Source organism: Gymnoscopelus braueri (assembly GCF_963280865.1).
Source record: "Gymnoscopelus braueri genome assembly, chromosome: 18".
Classification (NCBI taxonomy): Eukaryota; Metazoa; Chordata; class Actinopteri; order Myctophiformes; family Myctophidae; genus Gymnoscopelus; species Gymnoscopelus braueri.
In genome coordinates this window covers 35,057,803-35,078,814 of record NC_137618.1, presented here as the reverse complement: position 1 = coordinate 35,078,814, position 21,012 = coordinate 35,057,803, and the positions used below count along the sequence as shown (strand labels likewise).

General features: G+C 41.0%; 1 protein-coding gene across 2 annotated transcripts in view; it reads left to right on the top strand.

The window, feature by feature from the left end:
- acvr1c (activin A receptor type 1C) overlaps window positions 1-20,518 on the top strand; it is a 31,000-nt gene extending 10,482 nt beyond the window's left edge. For both annotated transcript variants that reach the window (XM_080413042.1, XM_080413041.1), the window contains exons 3-9: window positions 11,941-12,180; window positions 12,867-13,097; window positions 13,280-13,447; window positions 16,274-16,430; window positions 19,047-19,171; window positions 19,553-19,683; window positions 20,358-20,518. In XM_080413042.1, coding sequence (XP_080269168.1) covers window positions 11,941-12,180; window positions 12,867-13,097; window positions 13,280-13,447; window positions 16,274-16,430; window positions 19,047-19,171; window positions 19,553-19,683; window positions 20,358-20,483 — 1,178 coding nt within the window. In that variant the 3' untranslated portion in view covers window positions 20,484-20,518. The remainder of the gene's footprint in view (window positions 1-11,940; window positions 12,181-12,866; window positions 13,098-13,279; window positions 13,448-16,273; window positions 16,431-19,046; window positions 19,172-19,552; window positions 19,684-20,357) is intronic.
- Window positions 20,519-21,012: the final 494 nt, after the last annotated feature.

The window sequence follows — 21,012 nt, the reverse complement described above, 5'->3', positions numbered from 1 at the left end:
TTGTCCAATCATGATGCAAATCGGTACCCATTATCTTTATAGTCAAGTGATCAAGATGGTTCTGTCCGATTTTTCATATTCCATCCTGATTGGTGAATTCCGAACATTGTTGGCCCACAATAACCTACCTGACCTGGCGGAGACCTGTGCTCCGAGGAGCACTTTTTCTAGTTTTTAACAGTCAGTTTAAAGAAAAATTTTGCCCCACGTTATTCTTACCTTTATTATGACGTTATGATATCCTAGGACGAATGGTACAGTACAGAAATTGCATAACTCCATAACGGATCCGCCACAGTTAAAAACCGCTCGACCGTAAGCCGCACTTTGACGACACTTCTGGCGCCCGACCGGAAGTGTCGTCAAAGCGTGGCTTACGGCGGAGCGCATTCAAGAACAACAGGTTACATAGTGTTCTCTCACTGTAAACATCAGATCTCTCCAGAAAAAATAATAAAAAAAGCTATTAAAATACGCGATTTAAAGCAAGCACCATAGGCGCGGGGTTTTAACTCCATTATGGACTTATGGAATTTCTGTACTGTACCACTCATCCTAGGTCCTAGGATATCATAACGTCATAATAAAGGTAAGAATAACGTGGGGCGAAATTCTCCTTTAAGTTGGGAGAAACAAGCGGGAGAAACAACCTGCTTTGGGTTTCCCGCCTGTTGAGTATGGCATAAGCCTCGAATGATGGTGTCGCACACCAAAAATAGCAGATATACAAGTTCACAGCAAGCCGCATAGTGACACGTTGTGAGCTTGTAGATCGGCTATTTCTGTCGCGCAAAGGCTGTCTGCTGATCCTGCCAGATCCTGTGACATAATACCGCTGGTAGAGGTTACAGGCCGCCAGGCAGTCACTGATCTTCCCCTCTGATTTATAAATACCTCCCACAACGTGTAGCTCGTTCAGGTGAGCCGCTGTGCTGTTTACACATTATGTATGTCATCTTCAGATCATACATTACAATCTACTCTACACGCTAGCATTCCCTGTTTAGTGGAAGTCGTCATGCTCATAGGAGCTTCATCAATTGTATAGGAATAATAATGACTTCATGGTTTGTGTTGATCTTGGATGACGTCATGTGATGTTTTTACCACTCTTCTCTTTCAAATATTTTGTGTGGTTACATTTATGGATATTATGTACTCTATACAGCATATGTATGTATGTCTCAGGTTACAATTGTTGTTTTCCATATTCAGTCAGGGTTCATTGGAATGCAAACCGATCCTGGCTGACATACTGTTGTGAGGAAAGTATTAGTAGCCGGTGCATCAAACCATAAAGATTATTTGCTCCAAGTTGTTCATATCACTCTCAGACATTTTTGAATAGTATCAGAACCATGAGTGTAACTTTTTGAAGCTGTAGAATAGAAATGTACATTGAAGTTGAGTTGAATTTCAGTTGTAATAGGTTCTGAGAGTTAAAATAGATTATTTTTAAACCATGGACCATGGTAAATAATCTTTTATCACATCTAATTTAGTCCAGTGAATGTAATGACTTAAGATTTATTGTCTCTGCCAGGCCGAAAGGCATGGTGAGAGAGTGTTTTGCCCTCTGTCCGTCCGTCCGTCCGTCCGTCCGTCCGTCCGTCCGTCCGTCCGTGTGTGTGTCCGTCCGTCTGTGGACAGCTAATCTCCGGCACTGTTGGCAACAAAACTGTGCACACACACTCCCTGGATGCCAATTCAGAACCTCTGCCCCAAATCTTTCACATGGTGCCTATTATAGCGCCACCAGGAGCCCACGTTTTGCACAAAAAAAATTTGACAGTACTCCTACAGATTTTGTCCAAACATCACACGAATCGGTACACAGTATCTCTATAGTCATTAAACAAAACAGGTATTTCAGCTTTTTCATATTCCATCCTGAATGGCTAAGATTGGCTTCCAAAGTTTGCAGGAGTGCTCCGTTTTGAACAAAATGTCTCAAATCATGAACACAGCATGCAATTTCCGTGAAATTTTGCACGTACATTCTCACTAGGCCGAGGAAGAAATGTCACTTGAATTTTCAAATCAGCCTCATGGTGGTGCTATAACAGGCCGATTCGTGCTTTTACCTATAACAGCATAACCTGACTCAGCCAGATGAGGGCGGTATTGAGTGCGAAGTCAGGTTAATAACAGCACCGAACTGTGTAAAACTTTGTATGTGCACTCCCTAGAGGCCAAGAAAAAACCTTTGCTCTGCCAACTTATATAGAACACAGTTTTGGATATTACTCCTTCAGATTTTATCAAAATTTCACTCAAATCGGTACACATGATCTCTATAGTCATGTGATGAGGGTGAAACTCTGCACACACATTCGTACTACGTTGAGGAACAAATACCATCCTTTCAACATTGCCCTATTATAGCGCCACCAGGAGGCTGATTCTTGCAAAACTTAAAAGCCGCTCAATTTGGAGGAGGCGTTGTTTCCTTTACCCATGATTGTTGTCCGCTGTGTTCGACAAATATGCCATCTTTTGTTTTGTATGTAACAATGCTCTGCGTTACATGCACTTTGTAACTGCAGTGTTTATGTCCTTTGTACATCTTGTACTTCTGTTTATGTGGACATGAATAAATATTTCAAATGTGTGTGTGTGTGTGTGTGTGTAAAGGATAATCCTTTTTTTAACAGGTCGTTCAATTAAGTCCTTGCGGTCTTGTTTCCAATGAGAACCTGTGAGCAATTAGGGGTTAAGAGTCTTGCTCAGGGACAAATTTCATTTCATCGACACATATGACCTGGCCTGGAATCGAACCTGGGGCAACCAGGGCCTCTGGCTCCCTAGGCGGGCTCACTAACCACTCAGCTATGGCCGCCCTCTTTGTGTGTGTGTGTGTGTGTGTGTGTGTGTGTGTGTGTGTGTGTGTGTGTGTGTGTGTGTGTGTGTGTGTGTGTGTGTGTGTGTGTGTGTGTGTGTGTGTGTGTGTGTGTGTGTGTGTGTGTGTGTGTGTGTGTGTGTGTGTGTGTGTGTGTGTGTGTGTGTGTGTGTGTGTGTGTGTGTGTGTGTGTGTGTGTGTGTTGTGTGTGTGTGTGTGTTTTAATGTTTTAATGTTTTGCACCCTGTCTGTGTGTCCGTCCGTCTGTGGACATCTAATCTCCGGCACCGTTGGCCCGATTGACCTGAAACTCCCTGAATGCCAGAGCAGAACCTCTGCCCCAAATGTTTCACATTGGCCTTTTTGCAAAACACATTTCTTGATATTACTCCTATAGATTCTGTCCAAACATCACGCAAATCGGTACACATTATCTCTATAGTCATGTGATCAACACGGATCTGTCTGAGTTTTCATAATCCATCCTGATTGGCTAAGATTAGCATGTAAAGTTTGCAGGAGTGACTTGTTTTGAACAAAATGCCTCAAATCATAAACGCAGTATCCGATTGCCGTGAAACTTTACACGCACATTCCCACTAGGTCGAGGACGACATGCCACCCTTTTCACATTGTCCTGTTATAGCCCCACCAGGAGGCTGATTTTTGCTAAACAAATGTTTTGATATTACTCCTACAGATTTTGTCCAAACATCACGGAAATTGGTACACATTATCTCTATAATCATGTGATGAACACGGATCTATCCGATTTTCCATCCTGATTGGTGTATTTCAAACATTGCTGGCCTGCAATAACCTACCTGACCTAAAGGAGCACTTTTTCGAGTTTCTTCTTTTCCCCCCCCCCGGATTTTGCTGTGTGTGTGTGGGTCTGTTGCTTTAGTGGATGATACTTCACTTGTCTTCTCTGGAGGATGCATCCTCCAGCTTTTCTTCTTCAGTGCCTGTTTCACAGCACATAATGATTGTTTCCCTGGTAACCACATTGATTCCATGGACAGAGGCACAGGTTTTCAAGGCTTGCCAAATTGCCAGCGTTTCCAATGCAAGTCCCATCCAAAAACATCACAGCAGGAGCTGAGCTGGCTTTGTTATGCAAAGAGGCTGCCTAATAACACCTGCTGCTTTCATTGGCATTATTATCTTGAACAGTTCTCAATTTTATCAGGCCATGACCCCCCAAAATAATCATATTTGAACTGGGACCCCCCACTCTGATAAGCACTTGGAATGTAGGAGTTGAAGCATTACATTTTGTTTGACTCGGTTCCACAGATAAATATTGCGAAAATAGCAGATCTACAAGCTCAATAGCTTGTAGATCAGCTATTTAAAAAGAATTGGCCTCTTTCTTATATTGTTTGGCCAATGTTTGACCAGTTTTTATTTTTATAGTGTAGTTTGTTGATTACTTTTGATGAAGAAATTGTCTTTTTTTTATATTTTTTTAGGTGTTAAAAAGGTATTAAAAGTCCTTCAATTCTCACTTCACTGTCATCTGTGACCCCCCCCCTTGGGGTCCCGACGCACAGGTTGAGAGCCACTGATCTAGATGTGAATGAGTGCGAGGAAGATGGGACTGGTTGAGAGTTTCAGGACATTGCAGGCACTTCTCTAATGGCATGAATAAAGTGTGGAACACAGAAACATATTTGACAGTATTCCATCTTGTGTTGTTTTCGAACTAAATGAATTAGCCATGCTAATTACATCAAGTAAAGAATGATTTTATTGTCACATCACAGGTTTACAGAATGGAGTGAAGTGAATGGAATTCACATCCTGTTCTTTTGAACTTCAGTTGTTGGCATCAAGAGATGAATAACTTTGATTTTATTGCTTTTTATTTCCATAATATGGAAATGATGTGTCTGTATCTGTTGTTGTTGTTGTTGTTGTTGTTGTTGTTGTTGTTGTGCATTGGCGCTTTTTTGTCTGTTACGCCCAGAGTCATTAAACCGTGTGAAAGCTAGCTGGGAGGAGGGTTTGGGGGAAGACATATCAGAGGAGATTTGGGAGGAGATGTTGAAGCGTTTTTGTGCGAGACACTCTCTTATCCAATGTTAAGTACTACATCATACTTATTATACCAAGGCTCGCTTATCTAGAATTTATGAGAATGTATCAGCCTGTGATAGTGTCAACACGCTCCGCCAGACCTGATGCATGCGTTCTGGCTTTGTCCATGCCTCCACAATTATTGGACAGAAATTTTCATTTCTTTGTCAGAGATATCGAGGGAAAAATGTAGAACCATGTGCTGTTGGTGCATTGTTTGGGGTTTTCCCTTCTTTGCCTTCCCTCCCTAAAGCTAAGAAGGATGCTATGGCCTTTGTCACCTTATTGGCTAGGAGACTAATCTTGTTGAATTGGAAATCTCCTGACTCTCCCTCCCATACTCATTGGATGAGAGATATCCTGTATTTTCTTAAACTGGAGAAAATTAGACTGTCCCTGAACTTCCAGCGAACAATTCTGGAAGGTATGGAGTCCTTTCTTCCAGTATGTGCAGCGGATGAACTTTCCTTTCATTCCAGATTAGGGTATTGTGTGAGGTCTGGTGATGTATCGTTATTATGGTGTTGTGACATATGGTTCAACTGACTGATGTGGGGGTTTTTTAAGTTCCTGTTTTTGGTTTTGTGTATTGTTGTTTTACTTTTTCTTTGTATCTTATTTCACCTTTGTCTTGTTAAGACACGTGTCCTTTGTGTTTTTCATTTGAGGGAGGGAAAAACAAAAACAAACTTGTCATGTTACAGTTTTTTCTTAATTGGTATCTATATGAGGCAATGCAATATGTTGTGGATATGTATGCAATGAATGCTTCTATTAAAATCCAATTGTCACATAATCAGACAGACAATTGAAAGAAAGGTTTAGCATCTGGAATGTAAAAAACAAACAAAAAGAAAAAAGAAAATGTCATAATAAATGATGAATGGATGGGTGTCTTCCCTGACACCTGCAGGTCCAACATCATAATACATATTGGGACGTGGTTCTGTACAAAGTGAACCCAGCTCAAGATGAGGTTTTATTTGTCATACAAGTATGTGCAGTGAAAAGTTGGCTCCAAGACTGCTAATTATGTCCAATGTATATAATAACAACATGTGTAGTACAAGTAGGTCATAAAGGTTATAATACAAGGGTACTAAGCAGTAATAAGTAATGAGTAATGAAGTGTGTACTCTAGTGTAGTGTGTAAAGGGTAGACAATTTAATCAACCTGGCAAGGGTTTAAAAAGCAGCATTAAAGGAGAATTTTGGACTAAAGTTTTCTTACCTTTTCTATGACGTTATGATATAGGATGAATGGTACAGTAGAAAAATTTCATAACTCCACCCCTGAGCCGCCACAGCTTAAAAGGTGCGCGGATAGGCCTTAGGTTAGATCACATATTTTAATATCTTTTTTTTTTTTTTTTTTTGGTGAGATCTGACGTTCATAGTGACAGAACACTATGCAACCAAAAAAAAAAAAAAAAAACAGAAGTCTCGCTAGACGAGATTGAAATCTCGAGATTTCAATCTTGTCTAGCGAGACTTCTGTTTTTTTTTTTTTTTTTTTGTTTTTTTGGGACAGTGTTCTGTCACTATGAACGTCAGATCTCACCAAAAAATTAAATAAAAAAAGCTATTAAAATATGTGATCTAACCTAAGGCCTATCCGCGCACCTTTTAAGCTGTGGCGGCTCAGGGGTGGAGTTATGAAATTTTTCTACTGTACCATTCATCCTAAGATATCATAACGTCATAGAAAAGGTAAGAAAACTTTAGTCCAAAATTCCCCTTTAATATACACAGAGATGGTGTAGATAATGACCACATAGACTATGGGATCGGCAACCTTGTGCCATGTTTTCATTTTCTTGATGTGTGCCATATCAACATTAAGTTGAATTATGAGTTTTTATTGTCTCCGCCAGGCCGAAAGGCATGGCGAGAGAGTATGTTTTACCCCCTGGGCGAGAGAGTATGTTTTACCCCCTGTCCGTCCGTCCGTCCGTCCGTCCGTGTGTCCTGTCCGTCCGTTACCACCTAATCTCTGGCACCGTTGGCCCGGCCGCTGCGAAACTGTGCACACACACTCCCTGGATGCCAAGTCAGAACCTCTGGCCCAAATGTTTCAGATTGGCCTGTTATAGCGCCACCAGGAGGCCGGTTTGTGCAAAACACATTTATTGATACTACTCCTACAGATTTTGTCCAAACATCACACAAATCGGTACACAGTATCTCTATACTCATGTGATCAACACAGATCTATCCGATTTCCCATATTACATCCTGATTGCCTAAGATTGGCTTCCAAAGTTTGCAGGATTGGTCTGTTTTCAACAAAATGCCTCAAATCATGAACGCAGCTTGTGATTTCCGTGAAATTTCACACGCACATTTCTATTAGGCCGAGGAAGAAATGCCACCCTTTTACCATTGGCCTGTTATGGCGCCACCAGCAGGTCTAATTTTGCAAAACACATTTTTGGAACAAAATGCCTCATATCATGAATGCAGTGTCCGATTGCAGTGAAAAGCCTAAGAACAAATCGCACCCTTTTCACATTGGCCTATTATAGCGCCACCAGGAGGACACAATAACCTACCTGACCTGGCAGGTAGGTTAAGGAGGAGCACTTTTTCTAGTTTTTTATATTTACAACTGATTTTGATTGTCCATATACATAACATCCTTTATTCTTCTTTAACCCATTTAGGGCGGGAACCCCTATTTGTAACTAGACCTTTCAGGACCCCTTTTGTGGTTGTTGTTGCTATGTACAGTATATTGCGACATACATTATTATTATTGTATTGTAGACGTCTGATCCCTGCCTTCGCACCCGCCTCTGATCACACGTGCATAAGACCTTGCTTTTTCCTCTTCTTCTTTAGAAATATTTTCTTTCAGGATGTAATTACTCTCAGCGCAATAACCCACCTATCTCCCAGACGCCCTCCCCAGTCAGAGTTAGGAGTTTGAATGCATGCAGAATTATGTGCAGGACGTCATTTGTACATAGATGTGAGGGGACTTAATGTAACCGATTAAACGTTTTTTTTTATATTTAATTTCAAAAGAAAAAACCTTTCTCTCACACTTATGCCAGTGATCACCCTCCCCTGTGCCAATGTTGGCACCCGTGCCTAAGGTTGACCCGTGCCTAAGGTTGCCTACCCCTGGACTATAATACAGCATATTAGTATTACATATACAATTTAGAATAGCATCTTCCCTGGGTTTCTCAACTGACACTGATGTTGAGAAGTTGCAGTGTTTTGTTGGCTCAGGGGAGGGTGCAGGCTTCAGTCTTGCTTTGCACCATGTAGGCTTTGCTCCAGTTGGATATGAGATGGAATATGTCTTTAGGTAAAAGGCTAAATGATGTCTTAAGAAATACTGGAGTGTTCACATCACTCAACACTGTGTGTGTGTGTGTGTGTGTGTGTGTGTGTGTGTGTGTGTGTGTGTGTGTGTGTGTGTGTGTGTGTGTGTGTATGTGTGTGTGTGTGTGTGTGTGCTGTTTTGAACATCTGTAGATGTCGCAAGTCCCTTTTGACAAAGAAGCTTAGTGGTTTGGGGGGAAATATTGGGACACTTGAACTGTACAAGCATTAGACTAGCACTAGTCAAACTTAGATTAATTTGGTTATATGTTGCCTGTATATTCACAGTTAAATTCCGTAGTGTTGCATTTGGTTACATTTGAATTATACACTTTGGAAGTTAAATTAACATTGAGAATTTTACTGTCTGGAGATGTCATGCCAACATAATGAACTGTGTAGTCCCCCTCCAGCGGTCCTTTCTAGTGTTGTTTGTGTGTATGTCTTCCCTGTCCTCCCACAGAGAGAATCAAGGACAGAGGCAGATATGTCCAAACAACATGTTATTACTGAGCTTCACAGCGTACGTGGGCCCTGTCACTTTGCCTGGCAGCATTATGAAGTTCACTGTGGTTTTCAAGATACTAGTGCAGTACTTTGTGTACTGAGTACATGTTGGCCAATCTATGACATCAGTCATCAATGATGTTAGTACTATGATGTCAGTACCCATTGTCAGAGTACTTACTCATGGAATTTATAATAATAATACATCAAATTTATAAAGCGCTTTTCTTAGTACCCAAAGTTGCTTTACAAACAAAACAAAATAAACAACTTTATTAGGAGAGAAAGTTAGAAGGCAAAACATTTAGCAAGGAATAAAACACTAAGCTATGACTAAAAGGCGGGAAGGGAGAATTGAATTAGGCGGGAAAGCGAGTCTGAAAAGGTGGGTTTTGAGGGAGGCTTTGAGCCCTGGGGATGTCCAAGAGGAAGGCCTCACCAGAGGGTGCGGGAGGAGGAGGTTGGAGGAGGTCAGACTCAGAGAGGTAGCGGGGAGCCTGGTTGTTGAGGGCCTTGTAGGTGGTGATTAGTATTTTGAAATCTATTCTGTGTTTGACAGGGAGCCAGTGAAGGTCGTGGAGGACTGGGGTGTTTTTCACATACTAAACTTTTTGCCAGACCCAAGGGGTCGGCCTACATGAGGCTTTGTCCCATTTCGTCCATACATGGGCATAAAAGTATGTCCATCTTGTCCCTTTTTTGACCATATATGGACACATTCTGGGTCTGGCAGAACCAGGTCTCCTGGTCTTGTTTGAGAACATTGGTGGTGGCACTGTAAAGGAGGCTATTGCAGTAGTCAAGTCTGGATGTGATGAAGGCATGGATGAGTGCCTCTGCAGCAGTTTGGGATAGTGTGGGACGGAGGCGGGTAATGTTTCGGAGGTGGTAAAAGGCTGTTTTGGTTATCTGGTTGACGTGGGACTGGAAGGAGAGGGTGGGATCCAGGATGACACCAAGGTTGCAGACTTTGGTGGAGAGGCTGACAATGGAGCCATCAATGTTCAGGGAGAAGTTATGAGTGGAGCGGGTGAGGGCATCTGTGCCAATAATGAGGACTTCCGATTTATTGCAGTTGAGTTTCAGGAAGTTTGTTTGCATCCAGGTTTTAATGTCAGTCAGGCAGGTGGTGAGGGTGGAGTGGGTGGTGGCATTAATGGTTTTGGAGGGGAGGTAGAGCTGTGTGTCATCGGCGTAGCAGTAAAAACGGAGGCCACTGGCCCATGGCGGCGAAGGAACTGTCCGAGGGGGAGAATGTAGAGAACTAGAAAAAGTGCTCCTCGGAGCACTGCCAGACCCCTAGTGGTTGAAATCTGAAGATCAGAGCACTACGTCACGCTAAGCTTGGCCAATCAAAAAGAGGGACAGGGAGGAAAAGAGGGACAGACCGGGAGGAAAAACATTGAACCGGGAGGAAAAACGTTGACCGGGAGGAAAAGAGGGACAGACCGACAAAGCCTCATGTAGGCCAACCCCCTGGGTCTGGCAATAAATAGGAGAGGGCCAAGCACTGAGCCCTGGGGGTCACCATGGGTGACAGAGCTTGTGATTGATTTGCTGTTGTTAATGGAGATTAAGTGATGTCTGTCGGAAAGTTAGGATGTGAACCAGGAGAGGGCAGTGCCAGTGATTCCGATGGTGGATTTAAGGCGTGAGAGGAGTATGGGGTGGTTGATGGTGTCGAATGCAGCACTGAGGTTGAGGAGGATGAGGATGTTGAGAGAGCATGAGAGCAGGGGGTGATTGGTAACTTTGATGAGGGCAGTCTCTGTACTGTGTTTGGAGAATTTATATACTAACTAGTGCAATGGCCATTTGGAATGCATGCCCCTTCAGTTATGCAATACCAGTTGTGGGTACTTAGTGCAGTACCCATTATATTAGTACTTGTAAGCTATTCTATGACGTCAGTACTATGACGTCATATTGATAACATTAGGGATCTCCATATATGGGCGTAAAACGGACACAGACAGACAGGCACACGGACAGACAGATACACAGAGATGTGTGGATTTATAGGTATATTTTTGGAGAACGGCTGATAACTCACAGAGAGTTTGCACATTTATTGACTGATAGATATGTAACAGCTCAGTGGCCTTGTGGTTAGAGTGTCTGATCTGAGATTGGGAGGTCAGGGTTCAATTCCACGGCCGGGGCATGCCAAAGACTATAAATATGGGACCCAATGCCTCACTGCTTGGCCCCCTCTACATCAAGGGTTAGATTGTGCAACATACTAGTGTCATGTCCAGTGAGTGTACTTGTACATCATGGCTGAGGGATGTACTTGTACATCAAGCCACAGAACAGGAGATAGGCTATGGGCCTCATGGCTCAAGATTTCTTGGTTCCCAAAGCTACTTACTTACATAAAACAATATTAAAATGTATGTATTCTTTTCACTTTTTGGGGACTAGGTTGTGGGATTTGTTTTTGCTTCATTGTTTGTTTGTTTTTTGTTTCTTTAGCATGAGCATAGACAGTACAACATTCAGTATGGGAGCATGTATTTGAAAACGTATGACCTGTGTATTGATAGAATTATTATTTATGTGTAATTTAGTTTCGTGATAATAAGGTTTTATAGTCGATTTGTATTTTCCAGTGTTTTCTTAACTATTTCTAGTATTTGAACTGTGCATGATGTAACTGTGCTTAATGTTTTTCTGCTGTAATCAAGAGATGATTTAAAACAGCTGCTTTGATTTGGTACAGGTTTGATTATAGTCCTGCGTAAGTAGTCAGGGTCACAGTGACTTTTTGAGGTACAAGTGGGTACAAGTGGAAAAGACAGCTCTGAGGATAGACGGTAGACCAGAAAAAAAAATCATATAGTTTTTTGTTTGATTAAGTCTTCACCTTTTTTGATTTTTTTTTGTTCAAATAAATGAAGAAAATATACTGTGGAAGTGGACTTGAGATTTTGGCACCTACTGTACATTCAGTGTAAAAAAAACTATGACACTGACATAAATGACAATGACCACTAGAGGGTACTGCAGTAACAGTGTATTACAGTAACAGTGTCTGCCCTGTTTTAATTCCAATATCCTGCCATAAAAATAAGCATCTTGGTGTCATGGTGTCCTAATAATTGAATGACTCTGTTGTGTTTACTTTGTATGTTTTTACCAGATGCACCACCCTAATAGCTTTTCTATGTTGTAAACAGAGAGGCCTTTGGGAGAACCAGGCTGGGGCAGGCTGGAGCTAGCTTCGTTAATCCTGGTGCCCTCTTGCCTGCTATGTGTGGGCATTGTGGTTGGAGTTTTTGCTGTACTGGGCCAGAGCTGTGCCTACAACAGAGCCCACAAGGATGCAGAGGAACCCCATGATGACCAAATGCTGATGTCACCTGACAAATGCCTCAAAGACCTGATCTATGACATGAGTACCTCAGGTTCTGGCTCTGGTAATAGAAGCATTGCATCACCATATTCACATACTCGTAGGGCTCTATTTTGTTGTGTTGTACCATGATATAAGCGTAACAAATTGAATGAGTTTGTGTATACTGTGTGTGTTTGTGTATATCTAGCATATAACGTTCAAGTTGTAGTGGGCGAGCACAAATCTGCATATGCCCAATTGCACATATGGACTGGAAATGTCTATCTATCTATATACAATGTGTGTGTGTGGGTGTGCGTGTGCGTGTGCGTCTGTGTGTATACAATTATTTTCAATCTATGGGAAAGATGTCTGTAAATAGGGTCCGAAACTGATCAAAAGCGCACATTCCATGACCGTGATACTTGTGCATTATTTTGATATTTAAAGACAAATGGAAGAACAACTCTTCCTCAGGTGACTGAGACTGTCAATGCAAGACATGTGTCAACAAGAACAATCTATGGACAACTAATTTACATAGGGAGGGAAGTTAGAGTACGGTTGAACTGCATAAAACCCTCATTACAAAAGTAAATGCACATTTGAAAGTTCAATGATCCAAAGACCAAAACTATTAAAGTATCAGTTGCCGTATTCTCGTAACATTAATTACCATGCCGCAAAATGTACCCTTACTTGCAGTAGCTCAACGACTGCTGGAGAATCACTCAAAGTTCTGCTGATGTTTTCTTTTGCCTGCTGCAGGGTTGCCTCTGCTTGTCCAACGCACCATAGCTCGGACCATCGTCTTGCAGGAGAGCATCGGTAAGGGTCGATTTGGTGAGGTGTGGCGAGGGAAGTGGCGAGGAGAGGACGTGGCAGTGAAGATCTTCTCTTCCAGAGACGAGAGGTCCTGGTTTCGAGAGGCTGAGATCTATCAGACCATCATGCTCAGACATGAGAACATTTTGGGCTTCATTGCTGCTGACAACAAAGGTAGGTGTGTTATTGCTGAGACCCAGTGGATGAGTAACGTAAACAGTAGTTTACAATGTCTCGATGAAAGGAGATCCGCTAATCCCAAATAGCTTAAGTATAAATATAGTTGTTTCTTCAGATGTGGCATTTATTAGATCATTGTGCTAACGTGTAAACGTGTCCTCTGCTGTTTGTTGCAGATAATGGCTCATGGACTCAACTGTGGCTGGTATCAGAGTACCATGAACATGGTTCTCTATTTGATTACCTGAACAGGTACACTGTCTCTGTGGAGGGCATGGTCGTCTTTGCTGTGTCCATCGCCAGTGGTCTGGCCCACCTACACATGGAGATCATTGGCACTCAGGGTAAGGACTCGTCATTCCTGTGTATCCTACATATCTTCAGTGAATTATAGATCATTCACCAATGTTGGAGGATTCAAGGGATTTGTGCCAGCTGCATGTGTAAATGAATGCATTATACACACAAACTCATCACACTTAATGGCTTTGTTCTCTTACTTGAGCTCCCTACTTATACTGCAGTTATACATACTGTATAGTTGAATGTTTATGTTCAGTATTAACCCATTAGAACCCGGAAAGCATCTGTGTAACCACTTTAACCATTATTTTATACTTTGGCTATTCAAAAATAGCAGATATACAAGCTCATAACGTGTCACTTCATGCCGCACTATGAGCTTGTAGATCTGTTATTTTGGAAAAATCTTAAAAATTTGTAGAAATCTTTGAATAGGCCTATATATTTTTTAAAGCGAACATTTTTAACTAAAATCTTTGCTTCTGGGGGTCCGTGGAACAAAATATTTTGAGTTGGGGTCGGCGGCCAAATATATATAATTTTGGGGGTCCTTGACATGAAAAGGTTTGAGAACCACTGATATACAGTAGCAACATATGTTTTTTCAGAAAACTGTTAGGATTTAAAAGACATTTCAGCCTCAGTTCTTAATGTATCTGTCAGTCTTTATCTAATAATGTTGTATCATGTTTTCATCAGAGCTAAACCATTTGACTATTTGTTTCCAGATGTCATTAGCTAAGCAAAGGTTTCATGCAGCCACATATATTAATATTTTTTTAATTCCACAAATTTTGATGAGCCTCATTTTAAATAAAAGAAAGCGCTGAAAGACAGAATATGGACACTAAGGGCGCTTTCACACTCAGGTCCCGGGTGCGCATTCCAGACCGCTTGGCTAGTGTGAATGTAGCGAATCGACCCGCGAAACGGATCACCGTTCCGTTCCCGAAACCACCTCGGGAGGCAGTCTCGGATCCGAATCATGCGTTTTCGGGTACGGTAGCTGCAATGTGAAAGCAAGCGTACCGTTAGACGGAAGTGGCCCGCTATTTGGAATAGGTGACGGTATATAAACTCGACAAAAACAGCCAACAAAAACACAGCTCTTCTAGCCGGTGCTACTGAATGAATGAAAACGCCCCAGAATGCATTGCGCACTTAAAGGGCTGGTGCATATTACTCTTAAGGTGGAACATAACAATTGAAATAATAATCAACTTATATGGGAGCCTTTCTAACAATTTTACTCATTCAATTCTGAACCGATTCTTAAAATTTAAAATTCTCTATTAGCTGTGAAGGGCCTTCTTTCATGTCTATCAGTCATGAAACATTGGCGGGTCTCCATCGCGCATTTCAGGTGCGCGAGCAGCGCATATAGTATATCTTGTGGGTATCTTGTGGAGTTTCAGCTACTATGCATCCCAGAAATATATAGCTTATAAGGCTTTGTAATTTGAAATTTGTAAGTAAATATGGTAACTCATTTAGATGTAGGCCTACGTAGGTTTATAGTTTCCCAAGGACTATAGCCGTTTCACTCATGATGCAATTTCTCCTGAATGCACAGTTTAGTTTATCCCTTCTAAATAGCTTATGTGAGCATAATAAAGAATAGCAGAATAATACATTAAATTACTATCCAAAATACATTATAATGAGCATTATGAGGACCAGTTATATGAAGATAATATATAATATAATATTATAATGAGCATAATGAAGAATAGCAGAATAATTACTATCCAAAATAAATGAGAAGTTTCTTTTTATTAATTCTACAGTTTCACACACAAACGTGGGCTACAAAAACGAAACATCTCTGTGCTTTATTGTCATAAATTGCACTCTTCTACCATATGAATCTGTCATTCATAATTATTGATGTAATTCACATGTATGTCTGTATTTGTTTGTTTGTTTGGGCAACGAGACCAAAGTTATTTTGGTCTCATTTTAGTTTGTTTAAATGTGTTTTCTTTATTGCTTGTCAGAATTAACTTACTTGTTAACTATGGTAGGCTATTCCCTTATGCTTAAAAAAAAACGTGTATCTTTTATTTGACCTTTTCTCCAATTGTAGCATAAAATAAGGTAAAATAGGTTGTTCAGCAGCACTTTGTAACTCATGTTTTGAAAAGTGCTATATAAATAAAGTTATTGTTTTATTATTATGTAGCCTACTTAAACCCTCTATTCTCAGTAAAAACGGACCTACTTTTCTTGGACGCTTTTATCTGTCAACACCAAATCTCTCTGTCAAAAATAGCAGATCTACAAGCTCACAACGCGTCGCGCGTTGTGAGCTTGTAGATTGGCTATTTTTGGCTTATGTTCCCCCCATGCTGGGGTTCATGTGGTTAATACTATTCATAATAATGTAATGGTGTTTTAATTTTGTCAAGGCACCTTGAAATAAAATATTAATATTATCCAGTGATATAAAAACATTAGCTAATGTTTTCATATCACTGGATAATATTAATATTTTATATTGCACGTGCATGATGTTTTCATGATGAGTAGTGTTATTCAGTTTTCACCGCAACTCCGCCCCCTTGCTTTCAACATATTTAAACGCATATTTGTGCGAGACCAGCACAAACATTGTCGCATAGTTGATGACGTCTGTGTCCACAGGGGAAACACTATGTGCATGCCGCCACCTGTAGGATCGGGGGTGTATATGCATGTGTTCTGTGGTGCGATAGGATCTATGCCCAATGTGAATGCAGGCCAGCATTCGAACTGGGAAACGTTTTCAATGAAAACGGATCCAGTGTGAAACCGCCATAAGACAACTGCATTAATATAAGGCAAATTGTTTGGAACTATAATGCGAGTTGTGCTCTGCTGTGTTTCAGGAAAGCCTGCCATTGCCCACAGGGACATCAAGTCCAAGAACGTGCTGGTGAAGAAGAATGGCACCGCAGTCATCGCAGACTTAGGGCTCGCTGTGAAACACGACTCCAATACCGACACCATAGATATACCAACCAACCACAGAGTTGGAACTAAGAGGTGAATTAAGTGCCCTCACATCTATATACAAATTACATCCTGCACATAATTCTGCATTCTACAGGCAGTCAGGGAGACAGGTGGGTTATTGCTCTGCTGAAAGAAAATATTTCTAAAGAAGAAGAAGAAGAGGAAAAAGCAAGGACTTATGCACACCTGATCAGCTCAGAGACGGATACATAGGCAGGGATCAGATGTCTAGAATACAATAAAATTACCCGCACACCGTCTACACAACAAGGACAACTTTATTTAGGCCTAAATTAAGTTGTCCTTGTTGTGCAAGTGTAGACGGTGTGCGGGTCATTTTATTGTTTTAAAGAAGACGAAAAATAAACGTTGTTATGTATATGTATATGTATAATCAAAATCAGTTGGAAATATTTAATTTTGATGTGATGTCATAATTAAACTTAATGTTGATATGGCACACTGACTATTAAGAAAATGAAAACATGGCACATCATGTCAAAAAGGTTGCCGACCCCTGTGCTAGATTATGCATTGCATACTACTGACTGAATTATTGTGAATTCTACAACGTCAAAACAACACTTAGTGCTCACAGCTTCAAGACAGTGTTTGTGAGCAACAGGCCCCCACAGTGACCTAGCAGCCTTTGTTTATGGAACTCAGAATGCAGAATACAGGTGTCTGCTTTCACGTGCCCCATCGTTCCCAGCGGCTATTCTTAGCACAACATATGCTGTGCTTGTTAACATAGTGATGAGACTGCTCCAGTTGTCAAGGCCAGCTTATGTACAGGTGGCCAAAAAAAGGTATTTATGGTTTGGAGAAAGGGGTGGGAAATAGCCCAAGGTAAGACACCCGTGCACCTTAATTTGATGTTTCACTGTGCTCCTCTAACAGCTTTAGAACGTAAATATGAATAGTAATGTTATTGCGCACAATGGGCACTATCTTGTGCACTGCATTAACTCTTATGCCTAAACATTTTAGGCATTTGTTTTACTTTTTGAAAAACATTTTAAAATAGTTCAAATAGTTGTAATTTTCACTATTTTAAAATGTTTTTTGAAAATAGTAAAAAATGCCAAAAAAGAAAGGGGAAGTGCAAGATAGGGCCCCATGTAGCATATGACAGTGGAGACTTTTTCTAGACAGTGAGCTGTCTAGAAATGGGTCTGTTAGTCTGTCCGTGTGTCTGGGGATAATCTCGCAAACCGCTGGACCAATCAGCACCGAATTTATTGACCATGCTGCCAGTTGTCATGCAGTCACAAATGTTTTTGATTTTTTTTTAATATTTATCTTTAAGTTTATAATAAGTGCCCTTGAGCAAATCCGGATGGAGCGGGCTGAAACCTTGCCCAAACATGGAGTCATACATCATAGATACATGACGTCATAGAGTGGCCATATGAAGTCTTGTTTATTATTGAGTGGCATGTTGAGAAAATACAATGAAAATGTACATCTCGTAATGAGAAATGCTGGATACAATTAGGAAAAAAGTATTCAACAAGCAGAATGAGGCTAACGAGACGTAAGGGTTTGGAATATTATAAATGGATGCTGCAAACATGCCGCAAATATGTGAATTTGGCATCATGCTGAGAAAGCATGCTCTTTTATCTGGTGCTTTTTGTTTTTGACAAATGCATATTCTAAATCTGTTTATATTTTGACACCTTCCAAAAAGCACTAGGGCATCAAAATAGAAACATCAAAGCTTCAAAACATCTCTCAAAGGTTGTAGTGACATCAAAACTGCCAACAAAAGCAGTTGCATATTAGTCATTAGTATAAAATGATCCACTGCTATTAAAGGCACACTGTTCATGATTCAAGATGCGTATTTGTTCCCAGAAGTGCACGAGAACCCCTTCACAGTTCACAAACCTTTAACCTTATGATGAGCCTCTGTGCCATTGAGTTTTACTCATAAAGGGGACGGTTCCTCATTGTTACTTAACTTTCAGCTATTAATTTATCCACAACTTAGGACAAAGGTTTCTCATATACTACTCACATCTGTTAACATAATATCCTCTATATCTGTTAAAGCAATGGCCATCTTAATACATAATACTAATTCATTCATATGGCACCTTTCCAAAATGGGGTTTACAAAGTGCTTTTCAAATAAAAGACGCAGTCCATTAAAATACTATAAAACTGATGCATCTAAGCAGGAAGAGAGGGGCGACAGTGGCTCAGGAGGTAGAGTGGCCGCTTGGGAAAACAGAACGTTCCCGGTTCGATCCCCGGCTTTACCTATGAGTTACTGTTGAAGTGTCCTTGAGCAAGACACTGAACCCCTAACTGCTCCTGATGAACAGGTTGGTGTCTTGCATGGTGTGTGTGTGTGTGTGTGTGTGTGTGTGTGTGTGTGTGTGTGTGTGTGTGTGTGTGTGTGTGTGTGTGTGAATAGATGAATGTACATGGTAAAGATCTTTGGATAAGGCACTATATAAATGCACCATTTACCTAAAGAGAGAGCAAAACACAGAAAGCGAGAATAAAAATACCCAAAAAAAGGAAATGAGAATAGCAGTTGTAGTCAGTCATGATTCATGTTGTTGTCTGTAAGTCTGTTTAGAAGACAATGATGACCTAGTGCAGTGCAGCCTTTAATCACTTTGTTCTCTGCAGGTACATGGCCCCAGAAATACTCGACGAGACACTCAACCTGAGAACCTTTGAGTCATTCAAGAGGGCTGACATATACGCCTTGGGCCTGGTATTCTGGGAACTGGCCCGGAGATGTTCCGTCAGAGGTAACGCACGCACGCGCACGCACGCGCACGCACGCGCACACACACACACACACACACACACACACACACACACACACACACACACACACACACACACACACACACACACACACACACACACACACACACACACACACACACACACACACACACAGAGACAAACATTCAATTACTAAATTGACAATGGAAACATTGGCGCTATTCATTCATTATAATTCTCAAATTGAAAATTGAAAGTACAGTTATTATTGTATGTCTCATGTCAGATTGACCTGTGCTGTGTTGTTAGTTGAGATAGTTGCAGTTTTGCATCATGGAGCAAGAGAACAGAAGGAGAACAGTACTTGTACTAGCAGGGATGATAAGTCCTGCTTTTTGCAGGGCTCCATGAGGATTTCCAACTGCCTTATTATGACCTGGTGCCTTCAGATCCATCCATTGAGGATATGAGAAAGGTGGTTTGTGACCAGAAACTGAGACCCAACATTCCTAACCAGTGGCAGAGCTGTGAGGTGAGGGGATGGAAGCCATTCATTCATTCATTTGCTGTATAATTATCACTTGAAGACATATTTAAAGGTGCTGTAGGCCTATGTGATATTTTTTGGTTAAAACGAAAGTTTTTTGTTTTGACTTAATAGTAAACATTGCTATAGTGTTTGTTCCCGTCTCTCCACCTCTTCAGAAAATATTGATTAATAGTTTATCTTATCATAGGTTTCACTCTCTCCACCTACAGTAGAAATCCGTACCCCTGTAAATCTATTGTGCCAGGTAGTCCCTGGCACAACAACTCTTCAAATGGGGGCCCACTGCTTATTACCTGTGAATTTGGAGGTCCTTGACATGAAAACGAGAACCACATATACAGGCTATTATACTTGTCCCTTTCAAAATTGAGTCACCATCCAGAAAATTGCTTGCTAACAAAAGCCTTTTTTCAATGGGCAATTACTGCTGATTAGTATGCAGTAATCCATAAAAAAAACATGCACAATGTGAAAAACAACGGACCAACACTGATGTAACACTCCTAATGTAAATACTGTATGCTATACTGTGAATTTGGAAGTCCTTGACATGAAAACGAGAACCACATATACAGGCTATTATACTTGTCCCTTTCAAAATTGAGTGACCTTAGGGGTTTAGTTAAATAACACGTACTTCATGTTTACTTTGCCAGGCTTTGCGTGTGATGGGCAAGCTGATGAGAGAGTGCTGGTATGCCAACGCTGCAGCTCGCCTCACTGCATTACGGGTCAAGAAAACCATCTCTCAGGTGACCGTCATGAAGGACATCAAAGATTAGCTTGACTCGCTCTCCCTCAGACTGGCACTGGTGCTGGCTATGACTGCCTAAAGAAGCCAGCCAGCTTATCTGACTGTCTGAGGTTGCCCCCCTCAGGACAAAACCAAACTGTACATGCTCAGCGACCATGATGGGCTTGTCGGTAGTGCCAAAAGATTGTAGAATGTATTTAGGCCAGCCTTGCCTGAAATAATTGATTTAGGCCAGCCTTGCCCATATAAGTACGGCTGTACAGCTATGGCTTTGGGCAGGAAGTGCCATTTGAAGAAGAATAATATGTACAAAGTATATATAAATAATTTTGCTACCTCAGACATGTAAGTGCCCAGAGCTTGAAGTTGCACATTGAGGAGTCTTTTTGTGTGCCATATTGTCTCGTATATAGTGCTGTACGCAACATGCTGCTAACTCACTGTCATGAAGGATACTAGATAAGAGACTACTCTATCTAAATGTAGTGAATTTATCATATTTGACTATGTTTGTGGGAAGAAGGCTGTGTGGAAATTGTTCAATAATTTGTCAAAAT